The 24,698-nt window shown below is 48.8% G+C and overlaps 6 protein-coding genes across 6 annotated transcripts; 2 read left to right on the top strand and 4 right to left on the bottom strand.

The window, feature by feature from the left end:
* Positions 1 to 589: 589 nt before the first annotated feature.
* On the bottom strand, positions 590 to 6,167 carry RhiXN_04483 (aminotransferase class I and II protein; the record flags this gene model as incomplete). Its single annotated transcript, XM_043324300.1, has 28 exons — positions 590 to 655; positions 695 to 756; positions 814 to 856; positions 920 to 984; positions 1,041 to 1,086; positions 1,162 to 1,311; positions 1,368 to 1,422; positions 1,474 to 1,504; positions 1,555 to 1,663; positions 1,716 to 1,726; positions 1,782 to 1,857; positions 1,915 to 1,977; positions 2,037 to 2,046; positions 2,111 to 2,125; positions 2,182 to 2,231; positions 2,283 to 2,315; positions 2,370 to 2,382; positions 2,443 to 2,526; positions 2,581 to 2,640; positions 2,696 to 2,783; positions 2,842 to 2,916; positions 3,064 to 3,113; positions 3,169 to 3,271; positions 3,486 to 3,750; positions 4,546 to 4,804; positions 4,865 to 4,904; positions 4,979 to 5,432; positions 5,490 to 6,167. 28 exons carry the CDS (start codon positions 6,165 to 6,167, stop codon positions 590 to 592), a joined length of 3,054 nt encoding a protein of 1,017 aa, XP_043176719.1.
* Positions 6,168 to 9,012: 2,845 nt separating this feature from the next.
* Positions 9,013 to 11,078, bottom strand: RhiXN_04482 (acyl-CoA dehydrogenase; the record flags this gene model as incomplete). Its single annotated transcript, XM_043324299.1, has 13 exons — positions 9,013 to 9,125; positions 9,205 to 9,298; positions 9,356 to 9,438; positions 9,498 to 9,509; positions 9,566 to 9,657; positions 9,726 to 9,816; positions 9,877 to 9,931; positions 9,986 to 10,121; positions 10,177 to 10,285; positions 10,332 to 10,524; positions 10,581 to 10,664; positions 10,724 to 10,867; positions 11,061 to 11,078. 13 exons carry the CDS (start codon positions 11,076 to 11,078, stop codon positions 9,013 to 9,015), a joined length of 1,224 nt encoding a protein of 407 aa, XP_043176718.1.
* A 611-nt stretch (positions 11,079 to 11,689) lies between these two features.
* Positions 11,690 to 16,054, top strand: RhiXN_04481 (agmatinase; the record flags this gene model as incomplete). The annotated part of the gene is made up of 11 exons (XM_043324298.1): positions 11,690 to 11,956; positions 12,016 to 12,543; positions 12,607 to 12,642; positions 13,960 to 14,210; positions 14,259 to 14,327; positions 14,383 to 14,526; positions 14,577 to 14,691; positions 14,741 to 14,903; positions 14,958 to 15,521; positions 15,575 to 15,633; positions 15,686 to 16,054. 11 exons carry the CDS (start codon positions 11,690 to 11,692, stop codon positions 16,052 to 16,054), a joined length of 2,565 nt encoding a protein of 854 aa, XP_043176717.1.
* Positions 16,055 to 16,339: 285 nt separating this feature from the next.
* Positions 16,340 to 17,960, bottom strand: RhiXN_04480 (uncharacterized protein; the record flags this gene model as incomplete). Its single annotated transcript, XM_043324297.1, has 8 exons — positions 16,340 to 16,432; positions 16,488 to 16,763; positions 16,821 to 16,908; positions 16,956 to 17,263; positions 17,326 to 17,382; positions 17,438 to 17,751; positions 17,808 to 17,817; positions 17,871 to 17,960. 8 exons carry the CDS (start codon positions 17,958 to 17,960, stop codon positions 16,340 to 16,342), a joined length of 1,236 nt encoding a protein of 411 aa, XP_043176716.1.
* A 140-nt stretch (positions 17,961 to 18,100) lies between these two features.
* RhiXN_04479 (aminotransferase class-V protein) lies at positions 18,101 to 22,248 on the top strand (the record flags this gene model as incomplete). The annotated part of the gene is made up of 22 exons (XM_043324296.1): positions 18,101 to 18,117; positions 18,164 to 18,278; positions 18,429 to 18,595; positions 18,652 to 18,759; positions 18,818 to 19,086; positions 19,146 to 19,226; positions 19,274 to 19,341; positions 19,394 to 19,438; positions 19,487 to 19,496; positions 19,553 to 19,624; positions 19,676 to 19,743; positions 19,796 to 19,954; positions 20,007 to 20,049; positions 20,317 to 20,382; positions 20,432 to 20,505; positions 20,562 to 20,675; positions 20,749 to 21,375; positions 21,593 to 21,727; positions 21,784 to 21,810; positions 21,869 to 21,941; positions 21,996 to 22,119; positions 22,179 to 22,248. 22 exons carry the CDS (start codon positions 18,101 to 18,103, stop codon positions 22,246 to 22,248), a joined length of 2,532 nt encoding a protein of 843 aa, XP_043176715.1.
* Positions 22,249 to 22,419: 171 nt separating this feature from the next.
* RhiXN_04478 (RNA recognition motif protein) lies at positions 22,420 to 23,880 on the bottom strand (the record flags this gene model as incomplete). The annotated part of the gene is made up of 10 exons (XM_043324295.1): positions 22,420 to 22,471; positions 22,533 to 22,643; positions 22,696 to 22,823; positions 22,877 to 22,976; positions 23,026 to 23,099; positions 23,345 to 23,420; positions 23,473 to 23,582; positions 23,632 to 23,720; positions 23,790 to 23,798; positions 23,856 to 23,880. The coding sequence occupies 10 exons, from the start codon at positions 23,878 to 23,880 to the stop codon at positions 22,420 to 22,422; spliced, it is 774 nt and encodes a 257-aa protein (XP_043176714.1).
* Positions 23,881 to 24,698: the final 818 nt, after the last annotated feature.

Here is a 24,698-nt window from a genome sequence, read left to right as displayed (position 1 = left end):
GGAGCACGGGGACTCCAACGGGGATTATCGATGAATACAAATGACTCGGCACAGAATTGAACCCCTTGCAGTTGGACAAATATAATCGCAATTATTTATCAGAGCCTGAGTCGGGGTGCGTTATCCGAGTGTCGTCGTTTGGCCGCCACAGCCAATCGCCTGATGGGTCCGAGAATAGATTCCGAGTCCGTTACTTCAAACAAGGCCAGGGTCGAGGGTTGTGGATACTACCGCGAGGTCCGTGCACGGTGGTCGGGAGCGGGGGCCAGAGAACTCCAGCATCAGACCTTTATAGTGGATCTCGTGCATCGGCGGACGAAAACGGGCCAGTCGGGCGCCAGGACTATACCCCACGTAGCACGGAGATCGAGTCACGCATAGAATCACCGAACCGGACAGCGCAAGACCGGGCAATGAGGTCGAAACTGTCTAAAGCAGTGTTACCATTTTTTTTTTGCCGAGGCAGTGTCAGCGCTCATGTCTGTCAACATGGGCATTAATCAATCAAACACACAGGCTAATCACATTCGGTCTTTGAATTGTTTCAAATTTACAATAGATGCAAGAGTAATTTAGACAATAATTCGGGCTAGTGTGCAACCCCTGGGAAATGGCCTTCGGTCGGGCTCTTGACAAGTCCACCTATGACGAAGCTCTATTAGTGATGGTCTGATACCGAATGTCATTAACTTACTCCAATGTTATCCAAACCCTCGCGCTTAGCCCTGCGGAAGACCCTCTCGATTGCGTCCAAACCTACACCCAAGTTAAACCCCCGAGAACTCTCGTCAATTGCTCATGACTTGAACTCACCCTTGTCAAGGTCCGCAAGTGGCGGCCCATAAGAAATCCGAACCTACAAACCAACATATGGTCAATACAATACAAAGTTGAGTATCTAACGTTTCAAATGACTTACAAAGTGGTGGCATGGAGAGGAGAAGAGATCTCTGCGGTGGGCTGGATTAATTTCAAAGAAGATGCCTACATGTTGAGCTCACGATTAGCGAATATCCAACTAATTACATTTGAAAACAAACCTGGAACGACGATCGTCTTCTCTTTCAACAACTCTTCGAAGAATGTCTGTTTGAATTCGGCTAGTTAGCGAAGGCCCAAGAACGGGATCGGCGGATCGTGACTCGGTCGATCAACACTCACGAGACCGTCGTTAAGAGGTGCCGGGAGCGCCCGAAGGTCCAACCAAATGTAAAACGTCGATTCGGGAGTGATTGCAACTGGTAATCCGATCTTCTCGAGACGCTTGAGAACATGGTCACGCTTGGCCCGGAAGTGCTTCTGCAGCGCGAGCTAGATACGAATTTCAGCGACATAGTGTGATATTTCACATTTTTTGAATTGCTAACCTTTGACTGCTTCACGTATTCGGGATCGAGAAGAGGAACCGCTGCCAGCTGAAGCCTGAACGTCGAAATTAATAACATGTCAGCGAGCGTTAAGCGTAGAACCTACGGGTGGTTGGCGCCGCCATCGAGGAAAGAGCCTGACCAATCATTAGTTATTGACCGTCTATTGAATGTATCAACTGCATACCAGACTGGGATAGGGCGGAAATTAGGTTCCTGGGCCCGACAACCCAGCATACACGCCAGCCAGGGAGGCGCCAGTTTTTGGTCAACCCGTCAATGATTACAACAGCATCCTACGATCGATCGTCAGAAATATGGCCAATAAAGTCACAATAGAACGCGTACATCGTCAACATCTGTGGGATCCTCGTGGTTAACGCATGTCGCGTTTCGGACAAGTCAGGGATTTACCTTCGACATATGCAGCTGCTGATACTGAGACGCCAGCCTCTTTTTCGTCATCGGAGTAAATGTACCACGAGTAGAACTGTGGGGCGAGCGTAATCAATCATGACACCTATTCAATCAATCAACACTAGCTTACTTCGTCCAGAACGACAGTGCAATGGTTCTCGCAAAGTCGTACGAGGTCCCGAAGCTCTTCTCCCTACAGTTCCCGTTAGACATCCACTAATTCAATTCGCACGCTTCCCGTGGGTGACTCACACGAACAACCCTTCAAATAATTGTATGCAGTTAGATAATTCACAAGACACAACACGAAGCAAATTAATACAAACATAGCAGTGGGGTTCCTGTAAATCAGACTAAGTGTCTACAACTATCTTATTTCATTTACAGTTACACATACCTGGGGTTGGAGGCGACAATGACTTGCAGGCCTTGAGACCCTATGTCTTTCTGTGAAGGGGGTCATTGCATGCACCAAATGAAAAGCTAAACCTAACGAACCTTGGCTTGGTTGATGTCAATCTTGTAACGCGACTGATGGAGTGTGATTAGCAAAGCCACGGCGATCTACCACCGCCATGTGCTCACCTCAGGCGTTAAACTATATGCATTCAAACATACTAAGAATAGTGTGAACCAAAATAAACTTGACACAACTTACGCCGTGGGAATCGGTACAAGGCGTTTGAAAACACTCAAGACTTCACTATAAGTCGTATACTCGGGCACCTGGTAGCCGCAATAACTGTGGGTTCGCCAAAGTTAGTTCGAACTAAAGTTGAGTGACGGCTGCACGCACACATCACCAATGACCGCAGCCACTCGCGAAAGCCCGGCGCGTCCGCCAGGAACGATGCACCTAATCGAGATCAAATGAGACAAAGGGATCAAGTGCGCGATAAGCCAGAGCTTACACGTTTTCATATGTGTATTGGCTCTTCTTTCCCTGCCGATAGGTGTGATTATACAAATCAGCGACTGCCTTGCGGAGCTCTTTGACGCCTATAGTGTGGTGAGATCAATCACCACATGATCAAGCTCGAGATCCTGTTTTACGTACCAGTGGTAGGTGCATACTCGAGCGAATCGTGGGGCAAATTCACCGTCTGCGGCCGCGGAGGTGCATCAGGGATATCTCCAACCTAAGGCATGGCCAAACAAAGTGAGTCTACATCTCAATTCTTCATCCAGTAAGCCTTGCTTGCCTCTGGGGCACCCTGACCTACACCCATCCGGCGATTAGTGCGCAATTCATTTCAAGGCGATAGATGGTTCCGCTTACCCAAGTTTGCCCACGCAGGGTCACCATAGCTAAACCCATTGGCCATGGCACTGTGTCCCACATGAGCCAATCAAGCAGGAAATCTCTATCGGTGATGTAGCTCACCGGTCGGTACAATAGATGACCCCAGTACTACCGGGATGCTGGATTCCCGGCACGGTTTCCTCATCCGGATTCACGGTTTGAGGCAGACCTTTGTGCGAATGCCCTGGGTACGACCTGAAAATCTGTCAAAACCAGGCCCCGAGGCCACCGGTGGCGCATGTAAGTATGCAGACGGCAAGAGGGGTGGATGCCACGACATGCCTGATGTGCCTCGCTATTCTTCTCGTTACGCATCTTGAGTATAACTTCGTGAACGAGGTCCTGGATGTATGTGTTATTCCGGTCCAATCGGCGCGTACATATCAGCTGGTACTAACTTGCCTTTAGATGAAGAGGAGACGGGCTACGCGAACGTTGAAGGGAAGGCGTTGCGACTCCAAGAGTCGACATGTGTCCAATAGGGTGGGCTGAGGACTGTGCCTTGGGCGTTTCCGAGTAGGGCTGAGGGTGTTGATGCTGATGAGGAGAACTAGGACGCTCGTTACCGTGGGCCGAGCTCTCTTTATCCTCTGACTTCTTTCGTTCCCGCGATCTCGAACGGGGATGGGTGAGTTTGTGCAGGAAGGAATGCAGTTTGACGACCTTGAGAGGTTTTTAGCAGGCTCGAATATTAATATAACAAGGGGCACGGAATTAGAACCAATTTAATTCATCTAGATGCCGTTGGTTGCAGTAGGGCTTGGGGCATTCTACGGGTGTTCTTTACCATATACGCCTTTGCTTGCTACTGCTAATTATACACCCATCACGTGGTGAAGGCAGTGTGATGTGTGTACGACTATCAATAGCATCACCATTTGGGGTATAGTGTACTGAGCCTAGAGCGCGCATATAGTCAGCGTTCGAAAGAAGTCTCGGGCGCTCCGCTTCGGATGCACAAGATAAAGATTGAAGGCTCTCCGCACAAGGACGTTGGCAAGTGACAATACGTCAGATCGGACTGTTGATCTCAGTGGGCTCCACCACAGCCACGATGAATCTGATTAAATATCAGGTGATTTGATTGATGCATAAAACCGCATATTCCATGAGACTACAGCCGGGTGATGATGAGAGTACAGGTCGCATGCCATGAGACACAAGAAACATAGGTAAACAAATAAAAAAAATACTGAAACAGACACGAGAGAATAATTGAATCGAAAAGAAAGCAAAAGTGAGAGCCAAGCACGAATTGAAACGTCCAAATCCAGAGAACAAAACGGGAGATGCTATCCAACTTAACAGAATTGGAGTCCTAGACTTCAGTCACAAAAAAGGAAATGATTGAGAGAAACGAAAGGAGGGTAATCGGGTCACTCCATTAAACTAGAGGTTTTGTTGATCGTTCTTGGGGACAGAAGTCACGATGATTGGATGTTTGCCGGATTCCCATACCGGAAGCTCGCCCAAGGAATTTGACTCGCCGTCAAACTCGGGAATAGGAAGCATTGACTTGTCATTGTGTACATATGCAAAGGTATTTTGTTGGGGTGAATGGTTGTCAGAAGGCCAGGCATAGTCGAATCGATCCGGGGTAATCGGTGTAGATGACGAAGAAACGTCGCTGACGGAATAGTGAAGCGTTTGTATGTCCCCAGATGGAAAGTCTGAAGACACAGCGTCCTCGCGCGTACGGTGCTCAGAAATGCCTAACCTGAAATATCGAATTTTAGCTTTGGATGAACCTTTTACCAGCGATGGAAATGGGACTTACCCAGTCGCTGTCTGGGTCTCTCCGGTGTGGTTCCATACACCTGCGGGTACCTCCGCGAAGCCATCGTGCGGTTGTCCGTAATGGCGCCCGATCTGGGGCATGGACTGAGCGTACCTAATGACTGATTCAGAAGGTATGCGCTGGGCGTCACGGGATGACGCGCAGCCGACGAGTCGGTGCGATACTGAGCCAGACTGAGGTTCCCATTGCTCAAAATCGGCAGACTAATAGGGGCCGAAGCTCCTGACCGGAGCTGAGGCTCGGGTGAACCGCTAGTGGACTTGGAGGCGGATAGTGAACCTGGTTCACCCTGAGCGACCTCGGACGATGATCGACGACTACCGGGCCGGGAACTGGCGGGAGATTCATCCCGATGACCCGTTGTTTCAGACACGTCGAGGTCGAGTGAAGTGGCCGGCCGTCCGGGAGAGTCAATGGGGTCCTCGATATCAGCTTGGGAGCCCCTACGCCCTGTCTTGTTCGGCCCCCTCATTCGGCGCTCCTTGGCGTATTCACAGATGTGACCACGGGCTGCACAACGTTGGCAGGTTGGACGGGCGCCATTACACTACGACGAAAGGCGGTTAGCACACAGGGGTGATCGCATAGGGTGTATGGAACCTACCTTGGCCTTACGTTCACGGCACTTTTCGCAGGCTTGGTTAGTGCGCTGTCGCTTGGTAGGTGTGGGACTCCTGAGGAAGAAACTGGTTCCAGCGACGCCGGGGATGCCAGTAGATCCGACACCATCCTGGGCAAAAGGCATAGAACAGGGGATGAGGTTCCAGGGCTGCTCCTCGTTGGGGCCCATGTTCGACACAGATAGAGCATGAGGCCGCATGCCCATCTTTGATGTATATGCGTGTCCATTAGAGAGCGCGTGGGACGTACGCATAGATGTGAGGGATAGTGAGTTCATAGAGCCACGGGAACCACGGTTGAACTTGGAAATCTCGATATCAGGGTGATACATGACTTCTTGCGCGGGGACCGAGCCGGTGCTCCAGGGTGAATTGCCGCCTGATGGCGGGGCCGAATGAGGAGACGAGCCACGGTAGTCGACGTCATTGGCTGGTGGAAGGACGCCAAACGATGGCCGCTGTTGCAGGGGCATGGAAGGATTGTACTGGAACTGAGGGCCAGAGGCCATAGTAAACTCGTGCTCGGAGTATCCGGGCTGCATGCCGACACCACTGTATGGAGCTTGCGATGCAGGAAGATGCTCCGAGTGCCAGTCGTACATCCCTTGGTTGAACGACGCAGGTGAGTCTTGGCCGGAGTGTTCAGATAAGAAAGTGTTCATGGTGAGGATCGACCGAGGGGGACGAAATGAAGAGGAAGTCAAGATACCGAGAACTAAAGTACGCGAGCTCGTATGGCGAGTCGAGTAAAGAAGCGCCATTTGGCCTCGATCTTACCTTTTGGCCGGGTCGGCAGCCAAACAAACATCTCTCGGGCAAGCAATTGATTTCGGATTCCCAAATCTTATTTCCCCGTAACGTCAGTTGTTGCGCTCGACGAATTTCCCGTGAATCCACGGGATTCGTTGTATCGTGTTTGCCCTGATCGCTGGAGGCGACAGTATCAGCCACCGTTGACAAATTGCTTAAAATACAAGAATGTGCATTATCGGATTACAGCATCGCTTGATTCGGCTTGATTATCCTGCCTTCGACTTCGCAATCCTCAAGTGATGTAGCCTACTCCACTGGCTTCTCGTTGGGCCATGCTCATGGCGGAGAACGGCTCAGAGCCGGGCGTCGGGGCCGTGGCGCAACACGTGACCTCGAAGCGTCTATTTTGATGCTTCTCTTCCTCTGCTCTCCACTTGATCAGCCGTCGGAAATGTCCGATATCCCTCTCCTGTTACCTGTGGTCAAAGCATACTCATGAATTGTCGAGCACATACTCAACACATCTTACTCATGGCTCCAAGGATATGCTTCCCGCCTCCATCGGTCTGAGTTGATCGGCGGCGCTCCAGACCGCCATAATGAACGCCTCCGGGGCTCGATCAACATGCTTAACCAGATTTAGCATTAGACCCTGAGCTTAGCTCACGAACAGTCATGCAGATCTTCCGATTCGTATCACACTCTTTGGCCCATATTACACTGCGATTACACTTGAATTATACTCTCTAGGCACCGTGCATATCTAACGAGGTCACCAGATGCTGTGAATTCGCTCTGAAACACATTCCGTCGGGATAACGTTATCCTCCTGCTCGTTCCTCACCACTCAATAACGGTAGCACTTTGCAGTTTGTTTCCATTCCGACGACTGATTGTCCGGCTCAACCTTCAATGTCGAGTTGCTACCCACGCTTCCCCTCCGCCTGTGCCGCGGCTAGCGCGGTGTTTTAGGGCCGCATACCGGGATCCAATATTAGCCGGTCGGTCGATCTCGGTGTGGTAGAATCATCAGACAAGCGCTGATTGTTTGGCCCTGAGTCGCTACTCTTTCCATTTATCCACTCGATTGAAGGTCCAGGTTTACGTATACTTAACGAGATAAAAGTACGAAAATACTCGCGAACAGCCGCCGATATCTGAGTTTAAAGCATCCCAGTTTCAGAGACCCCACCATTCCCAATTGACGAACTCTGGTCGCTTCACCCCTTCATGGTACGGTATCAATACGATAACCTACCTGGCTTCGATTGAGACTAGACTAATTTGATGACTCACTTCTCTATTGGCCTGTCAAGTTTGCGCCAATATCCCCGCAAATTTCGTGGTCAACACGCTGTAGGCTTGGGATTGCCTGAAAACCATGACGGAATGCATGGAACGTAACCTGTCGCTTCTGACAGATGTGTCCTTTCTTGATATATGCATATTTTCCTGCAGAATCAATCAAGTAACCGATTGGATGGGTAGTAACCAGATTTATGGTAACGAATTGCCCAGACCAATCAAGCTAGTATGCAACGTACGAAGACCCCTTCCACGTGTATGCGCGGGTTCTGCTCTGAGTGTTGGCACCAGCCGCGCAAGTTCTTGCGTTCTGATTCCTGCGAATATTAATGTTGGGCGAGGAAGTCCAGAAGACTAGTAGAAATAACCTATGATATCCGAGCTGGTGACGACACGGGGCACAATAATTCGGTTGGGTACACAAATACCAAAATCTGGGCCATGTATTGCAACGTGCTCGTACAAGGCGGCGACATTAGAGAAAAGGGGTTTTCCTGTACATCTTTCGCCCTTCGTTCCTTTGCTATCGACTCACGCAGCTTAACCAACTATAGACCTACCAGCAATAATTGAATAATATCCCCCACGACTCAAAATCCTAGGTCCTGTTACAACGCCTGTGCGCCAACCTTTTGATTTTGGTCTCGCTTCGAAAACAGGCGGCCTTGGTGAGTTACCGTAGCACACAGTTGATGGATTTCTAGTTAGACAGGGTGGTCGCACGGGCGATATTTAATTTGGCGTGCAAGGCGTTCTCATTCCATTGAACGAAAGGACGAAAACATCTGTATTTGCTCGTGGTTCGCTCAGGCCTCTCAACTATCACGATAGTTTCCTTCAGTTAACCTTGCTTGTGATCTACAAATGTGATTACCGCGCACCTTATTTCAATCATCGACAAACACAAATGATCTCGGTTCATTTCACTCGTTGTATTAATCGAGCAAGTCTGCCCTGTTGGAATTTTTTCATTTGTCGATTTCATCACGCATGTATGCACTTGGATGGAAGTACCGCTTAACTTTCGACGGCAATTTGTCAATGCGAATGTATATCTACCCTTGTAAGCGTATACGCGCGCATAATAGACAGCAAGATTTTTTCAGAGCTTCCTCGATGTATGGCAACGATATTGAGGGCATACGCCACCTTAAGAACAAACCTTCATCCAATTCCCCCCGCCACAGGAGTGATTGCACCTCTGCCGTTGTTAGCCCACGATGACCTTACGCCACACTATTTTGCCCGTTGCGTGGGATAACTTGTTGATCTACAAGGTCTCTGTGGAAGTTCAGTCCCCTTGGCGTTTTCCAAATAAATAAGTGTTGCGATTTAGCTTTACAGGTCAATGAATCAAGGTCCGGCGACTAACTGGATGGATTTAGGGTCGTTCACTATGTCACGGGCGTAAGTTCTAATTATTAACCCGTTAGGCTGGATTACATGAAATCAACTCAGTTCAACATTGAACTCCCGGCCAATCAACATTCGCCTAATTTCCTGAGTGCCGGCACCGACGCAATAGAGTCGCGCATCCCGGAGGATGCGGCCAGTTGGGTAATCTAATCACAATCAAAGTAAGTAAACTCAGTACCAAACGATCGAGCCACCCATGATCAATCAGGGTATGCTGCCACATACCATTGATGTACCCATTCCCACCTAAGCATTGCATTGCGTCCATGGCCACTTCTACAGCCCTGTCCGACGAGTATAGAATCGCACCGGCACAGTCCTGAAGGTAAAACCAGTTAGCTCGAAAAATTTGCCATATGTTGAGTATTTTGCTTACGCGACGACTAATGTCACCTCGATCACATGCCCTGGCCACAGCATACACATAGCTACGGCTGGCGTTAAGCTTTGTGTACATATCTGTATGTGCCGTTAGCTATACAGTTTTTAAAATGAAGAATTCTTGTATGTAAACTGACCTGCGATCTTCCCTAGATAGATTAGGTGGTACTCAGCATTCATTTGTATCGAGACAGTTGGAGCTCACCTTGCATCAACTGAAAGGCACCAACAGGTTGACCAAATTGCTTCCGTTCGTGAACATACTCTACCGCCACATCGAATGCGGCCTGCATTAGACTAGCAGATAAAGTCGCATCAGTCGGACGACCGCACCTTTGGGGGTAGTACGGTCAACGAGAGCTCACCCTAGGGGTCCACCACTCAAAACAAGCCTTTCTAGATCCAGTCCACTCATCAATACTCCAGCCCCTTTGTTCAGTTTCCCCAAGATATTCTCTATAACCGATCGTTATACTCATTAAAAAGATTTTGATAGGGAAATAAGTGCCGGCTCACCGTTGGGAATGAAGCAATCTTCAAAAACTAGTTCGCATGTATCGCTACCCCGCATCTATGACGCACGTAAGGATGGTGACACACATGGTGGCTGATCTATCCGGCTTACCCCGAACTTGTCAAGTTTCTGGTGAGTAGAAAATCCTGGGGCGCCTTTCTCAACAATGAACGCAGTAATTCCCTTGGATCCTTCACCAGTTTTTGCGTATACGACTAGGGTATCTGCTATAGGGCCGTTGGTAATCCTGCCGAGATGTGTTCTAGCAAGGTTATGTCTTTCTCCAACACAGATCTACCTACCAAAACTTGTTTCCGTTGAGCACATAGCCACCGTCTTTCTGAGTTGCTTTCAACTGCATAGATACGACATCACTGCCTGCGCCAGGTTCACTCATGGCAAGGGCCCCGACTTTAGTACCAGCGATCAGTGGAGGCAAGTATTTGTCTTTTTGCACGTGGTGCCGTGTCTGTGTATTTGATTAACGCAGAGGTTCGAGTGGGCACCGTAAGATAATGCGACAGATCCCGAAGCGCAGACAAGGCCTCCATGGCCAGGGTATGCTGGAGGTATCCGGACCCGAGGCCTCCATATTTTTCGTTGACAGTGATGCCCAGCAGACCCATAGATCCTAGCTTTTCCCAAAGGTCCTACACACGCGTGTTTAGTGCTCGGAAGATTGCATATCTTAGACAGCCTGTCGCACCATTGGTGAAGTATTCGTCCTGTCTATTTCAGCTGCTCGGGGGGCAACTTCCTTTTGTGCAAAATCGTAGACTGCATTTCGAAACTGTCGATCCCATTACGATTAATAGAACGCAAAGACAAGTAAGAAAATCATGAACGCACCTCGGCCTCTTCGTCTGTCAACCCCGCGACTGACGCATTGTAAAATGTTGAGGCTCGCCTAACTGAGGACAACTGGCCGAAAGACGTGATCTGAGCCCAGAGGATGAAATGCACGCGCGAAATGAGATCATTTTGACACAAGTCCTTGCACAATGGTTGAGACTTCGAAAGTCGTAGAGCGTTTTGAAACTTTACAAACGGCCCGAGCTTTACTGTCGCTGTCCGAGAATTTCCTTTGCACAGACCACCTGAGGCCAAGCACCGAGGCTCGTGAACAAGGCGGGCGGAGCTTGTGATTACCGCGTGATTAGAGCATGTAAGCGCCGAGCCAACAAACAAATGTGTTTGTCAACATGAATCTTGGTTCAATAGGAATATATGCATAGATAAGACAAGATTCTTTGTAGGGAAAACGTCAGATCGGCTGGATCTCGGTTATCGGGCGCGTAAACTGTACGTGTTATCCACCATATATTTCTCCTAACACCAACGGCATTGACGCTCCGTGAGTCGACTACATTCTTCGGACTGCGAGCTCCGACGATCAGGCGCCGAGAACAACGTTCACAACCACTTCTTTGAAAAGGGGCTCTGTGTGCGCGAAATCTCTCCATCCCTCTCTATTCGCACCACTACCTGATCCCACTCGGACGTGTTGTCGTGACTGCAAATACGCTCAGAACTTCCTCAAATCTAACCCAGATATGTCTACGAACGGAACATCCGAACAAAAGTTTCTTGCCAGCCCCAAAACTCTTGCAGTAAGTTTCAGATATCAATTTGTAGCCATTCGAATACAGACTTATCGCGCCCAAAAGATTGTTGGTTGTCCCTTTAGGTAGGTCGTTGTACCCGGATCACCGCCGAATCAATTTGCTCAAGCACGTTAATCGTCATTGTATACAGCGGGGGGCAGGTAAATGTCAAGTTCATTATCAACCTCGAGCGCCACATTGACGAGAAGCGATGGTTTTAGCCCAAGGCAGGAGTAGATCATGGCCCCATCCACCTCGTGAACGCTGGCCTCGGGATCAGCTAGCAGGGCTCGGATGGAAGGTCAAGTTCGATGGGCACCATCAGTTTGAGGAAATAGATGCACAGAACGATACTCCTTTAGGAATTCTGAAGCGCCCCCGGCTCGTGTCTCAAGTTTGTGAGGCTGTGGCAAAGGTCGTTGGTGATCATGCTCGCAAGGGGGAGCTTCCCCTGACCCTCGGCGGCGATCATAGTCTAGTTCGTTGGCTCCCTCCCTCGAATTCCATCAAGAATTTCATTGAACAATTGTTTTACAGGCTATGGGGACGATCTCCGGGGTGTTGAGCGCATACCCTGAGGCTTGTGTAGTTTGGGTAGATGCTCACGCCGACATCAATACACCTTCAACCAGCACAAGTGGTAACATCCACGGCATGCCGCTCTCCTTCTTGCTTGGCATTGCAGGGGAGGTACCTCGGGTGGAGTCCGGCCCGCAACCTTTCGAATGGATCAAGCCCATCTTGCGACCCGACCGACTAGTCTATATTGGTCTTCGCGACGTTGACAACGGGGAGAAGCAGATTTTGCGGGAGCACGGTATTCGTGCATATAGCATGCACGAAGTTGACCGATATGGGATTGGCCGCGTTGTCGAACTCGCGCTCGCATATGTCAACCCCGACGGAAATCGCCCAATCCATTTGAGTTTCGATGTGGATGCGCTCGACCCGAGTGTCGCCCCCAGTACGGGGACGCCGGTCCGAGGTGGTCTCACTTTCCGCGAGGGTCATTATATTTGCGAGGCGATTGCCGAAACTGGCCTACTTGTCGGTCTCGATATTATGGTGAGGTCATTTGTTTGATTGTGCCACTCGCGGTTATTCACGTTGTTGTCGATCGACGAATAGGAGGTCAACCCGTCCCTGGGTGCTGGTGATGCAGATGTTAGTGCCACGGTGGCTGTAGGCTGTTCTTTGGCTCGTAGTGCTCTGGGTGAGACCCTACTGTGATGAGGAGCTGTGCGGGTCGGATAATTGTAAGGATTTGATACTGTTTGAAGGATATTATCAACACGGATAATTTGAAGCTTAACAAAGCAGAGTTGTAGCGGAGTTGAGCGTGCCCCATGAACATGGTGCGAATAGCGTGAAAAAGATGAACCGGACGCTGGGGGTTTGTTTAGGTATACAACTTCTTATCAGACTTGGATCCCTGGAAAGAGAACAGAATGGTTTGTCGTCCAAGTCAGGCGTCTTGGCGGTACGCGCCGATAGAAAGGCTCCATGCGGTTGGCCGTAAAAACAAATCGCTCTGTGTGCCACAGGTATTTTGCAGTCCTCGGGTTTTACGCTTGCCGCCTCCCCACTTTTCATTTCACCCCTGATAGGCACAGGCGGTCGATTGATGTGAGGCCAGCCGAGAAGTTCAAGGCACCTGTACACAGGGACCTTGAAAGGGTGCTTCTTGGAGCATGATGGAAATAATGGACATGTTCAAAGGTTGTTTTGGGGGAGAATTGTGCCAGGACACTGGGCGGACCAGGTATTTCCCTGTCGCATCCCCCCATAGCATACAACTAACTCGCAGCCAAAATCGGTTCTGAATGAAAGTTGATTTATGATTAATCCCGGATAAGAGTAATGAACCCATGCTCCCACGTGCGCATGATTCGCGTTCCGTGATTATTTAAGACGCATGTCAAAGTCAAAGTCAATCAAGGAACAGAGCAAGTATGCGGGTGGTACTGATGTCCACCAAGGTGCGAGGTAATTCCCTTTTGGTTAGACAAGGGAGCTGAAGGGATGTCCAGGAGAGGCAAGCAAGTAACTTCCTTGGCTTATGTAACGGTAGGTGCTTGTAGATTCCTGTAGCTTGCTGTTGACCATTCCTTTCTCAACAAGCTGTGAGATGCCCGGAATATCGCGCTGTATACATGTCCTGAGAGCTCCCGCTTCCCATTTGAAGAGCATGGATCATGGCCTGACCCCCATTCTGACTCTTTTCCACGTGGAAATCCCGCCGCAGACTCTCTCTTGCATCCCCTTCCGGTCTTTCCTTCGCTCCTTCCCAGCATCATCATCTTCCAAGGAGAAAGGCTAGGGGACATACAGACTCTGGTCAGCCCGTACTGTTCCTGGCTACTCCCTTAAATTTGGCTACGCATCGGCACCTTCTCGGCATCTCTGGCACATAAGTACGCTCGTTGGCTTCCACCGTTCATCCCAGGCCCGGTGGCAGTCATCACTGACCTGGTTTAGCAGTCTAGGATCCCTCATCTGCACATCATGTTCATTGGCAACCTAATCCGCACTCTCCCCATTCTTGGGATTGCTGCTACAGCGGTCGATGCCTCGCCTGTTCCTACTTTTGGCCAAGGCTCCCCCAGCTTGCGTGGCGTCCTTTGCGCACTCCCCATTGTCCGCACGTTGTGCAGGAAGGATACTGGCGAGGTCGATGTGCTCACTCCTGTTGGAATGGCTCGTGGGCTTCAAACCACCTCGACATCTTCCAGGTAGGTATTATTCATTCCACCGAGCAATTAAGCTCATTTTCTCCCCAGATTCGTTGTCCAATATGCATCAGCCAGCCGCTGGGGATTGCCAACAAAGGCTAATGCCTGGAATATCCCGTGAGTCATCATATTTTAAAAGTCCAAGTTGTAGCACTAATTTTTTTCCCCCTAGGGGTAATGATATCAACAAGATGCCACCTATGTGTCCTCAGCCAAACGTCCCTGCTTCAACTTACTCCGAAGATTGCTTGTATATGGCTATTTACACCCCGGTTCCCTCTCCTTCTGTATTATCGAATGTTCCCATCCTCGTGTGGTACGTTGAAAACCAAAAAAAAAGTACTCTCTTATTAAAGATGTCCCTAGGGTGCATGGCGGGTCATTCGAGGTTGGATCCGCGTCCGACCCAGGCCTTGATGGAGCAGCTCTTGCCAAGGGCACCAATTCTATTGTTGTGGTAGTTCAGTACCGCCTTGGAGCCGTAAGTAGTCTTTATTTCGCTGATTGCTCGTAGCCTAATATGATTATAGTTTGGTTTGGTCCCTCCTACCTCCATGAGTGGTAATTCGAATTTGGCTGTTCGTGATGTAATCACTTCTCTTCAGTTTGCCCGCCAAGTTTTGCCCAGTTTTGGAGGAGACATTAACAAGATCACACTTGCTGGCCAGAGTTCTGGCGCACAAATGATACGGGGTAAGTTGGCGATGCCATCCCCGCTCGGTAATATCTGACATTGATGTTTTTCAGCGCTGCTCGGTACGCCTAGCGCGTCCGGTCTGTTTAGTTATGCCGCATTGCATTCCGACACTATGGACTATGGATTTTACAAGCCTCAGATCATCACCGACCTTCAAACGCAGCTGTACACAAACACCTCGGGTCCCCTTGCAGCGTGCAACGACTCCGCCTGCCAAATGGGTATTTCCCTACCGGACATCATCTCAGCCCAAGAGGAGATGCGTAATAAGGTACAAAACATGTATCCAGTTACCCTCAGCGGTTCTCCGATTCGTCCAGTCCACGATGGTCAACTATTGCAGTATACGATGACCGGTAATTCTTTCCCCCCTGCGGCCAACATGAAACCAGTACTTGTCATGACAGTCAAGGATGAGGCTGGCAACTCTATCGGGACAAACTTGCCTGCTGGATTTCCTGCTTCATACTTTGCCATACCCGTTACCACATTCCTCGGTACTGGTCGTACTTCAACAATTGAAACTTCTGGCAACTACGATCCGGACGCGTATGGTGCACAGGCTGGGTACACCAATGATAGTGATAATACTCGCAATGCTATCACCCAACTCTGTATGTGAAGATAAAATCAGTAACCTTATCAGAGCTAATTTGATGTTCCTCAGTCACTGATGGATATTGGCGTTGTCCGAGTTGGACGTTCAGCCGTAGCTGGGCCTCCAAGGTGAATAGCCTAGTTGTATCGTACTTATCCGTGACACTGACAACCGAATAAGGGTGGAGTTGTGTACACTGGAGAATTCCAGAATGGCGCGACGTATTATGCCAACCAGAACAATGCTTACTGCAAACAATCAGGCATGGTCTGCCATCAAGACGATATCTACATCTTGTTTGGCACTACTCCATCGCCTACATCGGCCCAGACTGCATTGACTCAGGAAATTCAATCCCGTTACTCTTCGTTTATTCGTTCGGGAGTACCCAACCCTTCATCTGGATCTTATGCCGCTTGGGCTCAATCGGGCAGTACCGATGTTGCTGCGCTCAAACTAGGTGGTACCGGCACTCGTCCCGCTGAAGCTTGCGACCCGACCTTCTGGGGCTCGCAGGTTCCGTACGACTATCAAGTCTACGGCCTCTGAACGGACGTCAGATTACTGTATCTTAAATTTCGTGTTTTATGACTTCGTGGGCGAGCTCCAGCTTAGCCTTGTTACTTGGGTATATTATTTTAATATCATAAATTTAGGCATGTTTTTTTTTGTTGGGTTCTACCGTATAATGACCTTTATGTTGTACTATGTTTAGTATCAGACTGTGTGTTCATGTAGTTCACTGTGGATAGCACTGTTTCACAAATAGTAACACTAGTTGATACTTCAATATACAAAGGGACGAGTGAAATAGAAAGCACGGGCGTCAAGTCCTCAGTCGTCCAGCTTGACTTGGATACCTGGAACAAACTTCTGGACTTTGGTGACAATCGCATCTTGGACGTTCCCCCAAGCTTTGTCTTCGAGCTACAAAGCAGTTACCTCAGTGACACCGCCTGTTGAACGCCAAGGCTATATTTACCTTTCGGTGACCACCTGAAACAACTTCCAACACGCGGTCTCGGAGTCCTTTCTGAATCCGTTCAATAATGACGCGTAGTTTGTCTTTGACTTCGTCGAGGATATTGAAACCGCCTCCACCACGTGCTTGCTGCTGTCGTTCGTCATCAGAGAATGGATTGCCTCCGAGGACTGCCATAAGGGGACCGGATATCTCATTAGGCAGCGAATCGAAGAGCTTCTCTTCAATATCCCCTAGAACTCGACGGAAATCCTGACGAGTATGCGCACGAATAACCTAAAGTACTCGATCAGGCCGAGGTGAACGCGCATATACGCGGTTGGTCAAACTCACGGTCAAACCATCGGAGAGCTTCTCGCTCAAGAGACCGACAAACCCTCCCGGCGCGTCTGGGACGGGATTCGAGCCACCCCCTGGCGCACTGCGCGAGGCAGTACCAGAGTCACCTGTGTTCATGAATCCCCTCACTAATCCTCCAACGCTTTCCATCGCCCCTTGACCGAGCTCCCGGTCGTTATGCTACCTTTGAGGAAGTTTTTTACTTGTGTGAGCGCCAGGTTGGTGAGTTGATCCGCCAATGGCGCGTGCAAATCGGTCAACACTCTGTCCACTTCTCTCGGATCTCGGGGTGACTCTTGTGCTTTGGCCGTAGGATCGATGTTGAACCCATTGATGGCTTGTGCAACGGTCGCAACTTTGCCGCCAATTTCATTGTCTGCCGACTTGGCGAAATCTGTTACTTTGTTCAAGGCAGCTTGAAACACATTTCGCTCCTGCTGGGAACCGTCTCTCCTTGTCCTTGTTGTGGATTGAATAAGGCCAATTGAGTCCCAAGAACGTTTCCTAGGTTTCCGGCGAAAGGGAGACCTCGGGTACCGTATTCCGGCAACGCACGCTACTCATGAATTGTTGATACGTTCCATTTCTTAACAGCCGGAATTTTAGCTTACCTCTCCGCTCCGTTGTTGAGGGGTGGGATAATTAAAGTCAGGAAGTCCAGCACCGTATTGAGCTTGGTGTTGATTTGCGGCAGCATCTTGACTCCTTTCTCGGGCTGCGATGAACTCTTTAAATGAGTTGCCTCCTTGGAACATAGAGAAATCTCCTCGAAAAACCGCCTGGAACTCTTTAGTAATCGATGTCGAGCCAGCCTGCGCGTTTACCTCGAAGACAGCCTTGATGTGGTTTTCTAGGGACTGTAGGGTCGCATCTTGGAAAGTAGAGATCTCTCTAGAGACTTGACTCGAGACCGAGGGGGCAAAAGCTTTATGAATAGAACATTAGGCTTACCATCGATGTAATAAAGAAGTCAACACGCACTATCGACGTACTTCTCAATCCAATCTACTACTGGGCCGGGAAGTTTAAATGATGATCCTCCACCTTGTCCCTGGTTGCGTCCCCGCCACCCGAGTTCTGGCTATCTACGACCTGCTCGAGTGCTTGTTGAGCTTTTTTGAAGAAAGAATCCATCTATTCAAGGGCAAAGCTTTGAAGGGGCGGAGTCCAGGCGGATAATGGACGGGGGCTTCAGCAGATGATAGGGTATCGATATCTCTTGATGCGGATTTACACGATCATCATGTGATGTATACGGCATCTATGACACCACGATGCTAGTCGCAAGGCAGTGAGCAGCTGTATGCCATATCGGTCTATTGTGTGTGGTTAACTAGGGTCAGAATCTGTTCGAGGGAGCCGCCGGGCGAAGCGCCTGACTTAGGGCCCAAGACCCGAGCTCCTCCTACACCTGAGCGTTTAACCACAACGTCGACCTCTGTACTTGCTTTAGTACGTCGAAAGCTGCATACTGTATTTGTACTCCGGGGCCCTTTACTTCTAAGCAAACTTTCTCAATTTCAGTTGGTTTATTGTTGCCCACTAGTTACTTGCTCTCTTTGTATTCAGCCCTTGGCGAGTTGAACGCTACGCGTCTTTTAGTGCTACCTCTACATACTTTGCAGCTTCAATTCTGTTAACATGGAAAGCACATCTATCAACTCTGCCACAGACCCGCCTGTTGAAGCACTCGTCGAAGATGTTTATATTTCTCTCAAGTTTACCTGGAGCGCAAAGGAGTATACGGTCTCGATTGCAGAATCAGATTGGTTGGTAATTAAACTATTGTGATATTTATACTATTAACCACATTGAATGATTGAAGTGTACTTGACTTGAAAGATAAACTATTTTCTCTCACTCGTGTGCCTAACGAACGACAAAAGATTCTAGGCCTGGTCAAGGGGAAATTACCAGACGATTCCGTTCGGGTGTAAGATTTGTATTATCAAACTCTACACTAAAACCAAGGCTTACGGCTTAACTCAAAGCGCGGAAATGAAGTTCTCCCCGGGCAAGAAATTCACCCTAGTGGGAACTCCGGCTGGCGAAGAATTCAAAGAAATATCTGAAGATCAATTGCCGGACGTTGTCAACGATCTAGACCTTCAAATTGATGCGGCTAGTGCAGAAGCAAAGTCCATGGCACAGGACAAACGCAACATAAGGAAGATATTGGAGGCAACCAAGAACTTGAATATCAATGTTATGCACCCACTTAGGCCTGGTAAAAAGCTCCTGGTACTGGATTTGGATTATAGTAAGTATCATATTTGGTAAGAACCTTGATATGTAAAGCTTTAATATTACCCCTGGCAGCTTTATTGGACACTAAGCCTTTAACATCTGGTATGCTACCAGCGGAAGAGTGTGCGCGGCCTGGACTTCACGAATTCCTGGGTAATGTAACACTCGTTCATGCATGCTGAGGGCTAACGTCCTTCTAGAATTAGTATATCGGCACTACGACATTTGTATTTGGTCACAAACCAAATGGACGTGGCTTGAGGCAAAGGTATGATTTTATATACTATAATGCTATTGAAAACGCGACGGTCAGTTTCTAGTTGGTGGAGCTTGGAATGGTTGGAGATGAGAGTCGCAACTACAAGGTAAACGCATACATCTGAGACCGCGTCTTATCTTCTGAATATGTTTAGATATCTTTTGGTATGCCTTTCCAGTACATGATGAACTAAAAACAAATCTTCATACCGCCATCATAGTCCTGGACCATGTTCCCATGTTCAAGGTTTTCTCTACGCGAGACGGCAAGCCGTTTAGTCATGCTGTGAAAGGTAATACACAATAAAACACGGGTTTTAGCTGTTTGACCCAGTAAGTCATAGCTTTGAGGATAATATGGGAACATTTCCCACAGTTTGGACCTCAGAATACTGCGCATGTAGATGACCTGGTAGGTTGGCTTACCCCGTAGGTTATAGCCTTACTCACACTCAATATCACAGAGTAGGAATTTCGTTCTTAATCCTGGAGAGGGAATCAAAATTTCTGCTTTCAAACTCGATGGCACACTCGAAGCTCAGAATGACCATGAATTAGAGAAGTTGGGCCGCTATCTTGTCTGGTTGGCGTCGCACACGGATTTTGGAGAGGTGGACCACAAGGTATGTGGGCCGTATTTAATCTTGAACGATTTTCTGGCTAATAATTAAACAGAATTGGAAGAAGATTGCTCGCGCATTAAAGGAAACAGGCCACAGTAATTAGGAACCATGTTCTCAGTGTTCTTGCCAGTTGCCTGTCAACCTTAGCCATGTGAACAAGATTGGCGCCAGGATTTTATCTAATCATGTGACTGTAAATTCAAATCGCTAATGCACATGGAGCTTGCTCTGTCCCTCCACGGCCCTTGAAATGATATCCTCTGTGTCTCGCTCACTGACGCGCTCTGTCCGGAATGGAAAGAGTGGAGTCCCCCCGATTGTATCGGGTTCAAGACGAATGTTTGTACAGCCTACGCGTACAGAACGGGCCAGTGTTGTAGATACACCTCCCTCGGCTGATCTTGAGAACAAATTTACGCCCCGTGCTGGTGAGGCTACAGATCGAAGAGCCCGGATTAATACTTACGATAAATTTAGATATGCTCGGGTTCAAGCTCGAGGTTCCAGCAAAGACCCAGGGAACTGAGAGACCTATCTATTTGGATATGCAGGTATGGAACTAGAAGAAAAGCTCCTCCGATTCTAATTCTGAGTTCCGTGTTCACAGGCCACCACTCCCCTCGATCCGCGAGTATTGGACTCAATGCTTCCCTTTTACACTGACCAGTATGGGAATCCTCATAGTCGTACCCACGCGTATGGATGGGAAGCTGAAGCTGCTGTGGACGAAGCGCGGAAGGCGAGCAAATACGATGCACTTATATGGCGTTCCAACTCAAATACCTCACATATAGCATGTAGCCGATCTAATCGGTGCCGAGTCCAAGGATATCGTCTTCACATCTGGAGCCACCGAGTCTAATAATATGATTATCAAGGGCGTGGCACGGTTTAACAAAGAGAAGAAAAACCATGTTATCACGACCCAAACTGAGCACAAATGTGTCTTGGACTCATGCCGGAAGCTTTCAGAAGAAGGCTTTGAGATAACGTATCTACCCGTACAACCAAATGGCGTCGTCGATTTGAATGTTCTAGAAGGAGCTATCCGCCCAACCACCTCGCTGGTTTCAATAATGGCCGTGAATAATGAAACCGGTGTAATTCAGCCCCTCAAGGATATTGGAGCCATTGTGGGGAAGCATCGCGGTGTCTATTTCCATACCGATGCAGCGCAGGCCGTCGGCAAGATTCCTTTGGACGTCAATGCCATGGGTATTGATCTCTTGTCAATATCTGGGCACAAGATTTATGGTCCAAAAGGAGTGGGTGCTGCTTACGTTCGGCGTAGGCCGCGCGTTCGTCTAGATCCCATCATTAGTGGAGGCGGTCAGGAGCGCGGCTTACGTAGCGGGACTCTCCCTAGCACTCTTGTCGTCGGGCTCGGGGAAGCTTGTCGTCTCGCCAATCTGGAGATGAAGGTTAGTCTTGCATCCTCATTTAATTCCCGGGCGCTTTTTTCTGGTGATGAATACTGCTGCGGATGCTCTTTGGTAACTCGCGGCGTTTTGCCTAGACTGAGGTCTATGGCCGCCGGCGTTGTGATGACCGATTGTGCAGGGGTACTGAAGATCTAGTTTGATTTATCCTTGTCTTGGTACTTTGCGGACTGTTGACAAACATTTGGATTGATCGCAGGCTGACCATGTGCATGTCTCTGCATTGTCGAAGCGTCTCATCGAGGGTATTACTTCCCGAATTGAACATGTCGTACGAAATGGCGACCCCAATGGTTATCCCGGCTGCGTCAATTTAAGCTTTGCATATGTTGAGGTGAGTGGAGGAATTTGTATATTCAACTTCTCATGGAATCTCATCGTGCAATGTAGGGGGAAAGCTTGTTGATGGCCCTTAAGGTATACTACGCTCTATACGTCATTAATCTACATAGTATCTTAGTAACAATTTCAATAGGATGTGGCATTGTCGTCGGGCAGCGCATGCACGTCGGCCTCGCTAGAACCGTCCTATGTCCTTCGAGCGCTTGGTTCGTTGTATTTTCCCACACGGTTACATCCCACGGGTTAATTTGCTTTACTAGGCGCTGCTGAAGATATGGCCCACTCGTCATTACGCTTTGGGATGGGTCGCTTCACTACCGAGGCCGAAGTTGACTTTGTCATTGAAAAAATAGTAGCGGTAGTTCAGCGCCTCCGCGATATGAGGTGAGACCCAGAGAACTATTTGAGGTGCAAGCTCGATTCTGACTTGACCACTCACGTAGTCCTTTGTGGGAGATGGTCCAGGAGGGTATTGATATTTCAACCATCGACTGGGGTCAAACTCAACACTAATCCCGTCTATGATGTATACGTTCGCGGATATGATTGTTGTATGAACTTGATTTTATGCTACTGGTTTGACGTTGTGAATCATATCAAGTTATAAATATGGCAAGGTTTATGTTTTGGGATTATCCACAGTACACAAAGTCAGAAAAAACATAAATCCTTGCGGAGACGCGCTTAGTAATCACGACGATCGCGGTCGTTCCTATGGTCGTATCCGTAGCGGTCACTGCGCAGACCAAAGGCCGACAAAATAAGTAAGTAGTACCACATGGGACCAAAGCGCTTACTTGTCGAGGTCCCTGTCATCACGACGGGGAGAGCGACGATGGTCATCGCGTCTTTCACGATGGTCGCGCCTATCATCCCTGTGATCACGGCGGTCGTCCCGATAATCACGTCTTGTAACCAAGTCAGACAACACAAATGCATGAAAAGAGGGTTTCCGCCCACCTATCGTCCCTGTGGTCACGGTCACGATGGTCTCGGCGATCGTAGTCGCGATCACGGCGGGGAGAACGAGAGCGATCGCGACGGTGATAATCACGGTCCCTATCACGCTCACGCCCGCTTCCACCACGCTGATTTCTAGTCAGTACACTCAGGTAGATAGATCAGAATCTGAGTCTCTAACCTCATCAGCTGTGACTCGAACTGGAGCACCCCGGAGGTCACGACCATCTAGGGTGCGAACCGCATTCTCAGCGTCACTTTGTGAAACATACTCGATGATACTATGCATTATGTCAGCTAAATTCAGTCACGTAAATAAACAGCACGTACCCTGTATTGGGAGAATCGCGGTCCACATCGGCAAATGAAACGGAGCCGGCCTCGCGGGCAAAGTCCTTGAGATCCTATGGGTGATGACCAAGATATTCGAGATTAGGGGGCTGCCTGTTTACGCCTCGGAGTCCATAAACGAAAAAAGGAAACGGAATCCGCGGCCAATACAAGGAATACGCTCGCCACCATGCATATCTCGGCCACGCGCTTATAATACTCCCGGGAGTGACACAGGGCCAACGAAAACGAAGTGGAGGGGAAAGAACTCGTGGACGCTGTCCGCCAAGTGGCCAAGGTAGCGTAAAGATTATCGTACCTGCCAACTGGTATCCCTCGACAATCCTTGTACAATAACTCGGAATCCTGCTGGCCTGCGAGAGCGAACTGGAGGTCTTTAAAGTAGCTTAGTCAGTATGAAATGTTCAGTAGGCAGCTCGTACGTACCCGCGGTCGTCATAGTTGTCGCGCCGGCGGTTTTCCTTGGCAAATTCGACAATGATGTTTTGGCCCAAAAAGGTTTTGCCATTGAAGTTGGTGACAATGTCTTCCGCATCCTGCACAAGAGCTAAAGCGACGCAAACTCAAAAATAACAAGAGACTCACTCTGCTGTTCTCAAACTCCACAAAGCCGAAGCCAGACATGACACGACAGTCAACAATTTTACCATATCCGTCAAAGAATTTTTGAACGTCTAGACAACAAATGTCAAGCCATATAGCAATTCAGCTGACACGCAACATGCCTTCAGGTCGTGTATCACTGGGAAGGCCTACAAGACATTTATATCAGTACTATTGTCCATTACTACCACTTCCTAAGCACGTACGACCAAGGTATAGGCGTTTAGACATGTTGGAAGTTGGTTGGAGCAGAAAAAACGATGGTGGAAGACTGGAACAACAATCGGACACGCGCACAGACCACACTCGGGTGGTGTACTTTAGGGCAGGCCACCCTCATCTAATTTCATCACTGGCACAGCTGGTGGGGCCTAGCATTGTGCCTCTGACTGGCATGAATTTACATATATATAATTCCAGCAAAGTTATAATTACCGATTTATATCTCTGTAAACAATCGTTAGAGTATTAATAGCAGCTATATTGAGTTCCCTCCTGTTTGTCTGAACATTTCCTTCTGAGGTTCCAGGCGGTTGGGGCTCGCCGTAGTATCTGGACACATTCTACTACTCACGTGTACAGTTTGCCTCAACTTCCAGTACACTCCTACAGAAAAAGAATCACAACCAGCAGACATATCTATTCATAATCCTCGTGCAAACACAACATTGTTGAGCATTGTCTCCTGATGCACCTGCTTACCCTGTTTAGGAAGTGGGTAGCCTAATTAAACAATACCTTATACACTAGAGTTGGGTGAGGCTCAAGGTCTCATACATCAAAATCTACATACATACGAAGTATATCCGTGGCATCGCCTAGCTTGATCCGGCTTGCGCTCAATTGCCCTAGGGTTTATTGTCGCCGATATATAGCGATTTCGTTGAAAGATCGAGTCAACTAGAGTAGCTACCATTATCGCGGATCGGTCCCGACTCCCGAGTCACCAAATTGTATATCAAAATTCAAGGACTCGGGATTTGTCTCAATATTGTCAGCCGTTTCACTTCGATTTCACAGTCTGAAGATCCCGGATTTGCTCCTTCAGC

Source organism: Rhizoctonia solani, chromosome 1 (genome assembly GCF_016906535.1).
Source record: "Rhizoctonia solani chromosome 1, complete sequence".
NCBI classification, from domain to species: domain Eukaryota; kingdom Fungi; phylum Basidiomycota; class Agaricomycetes; order Cantharellales; family Ceratobasidiaceae; genus Rhizoctonia; species Rhizoctonia solani.
This window is presented reverse-complemented; position numbering and strand designations above follow the sequence as displayed.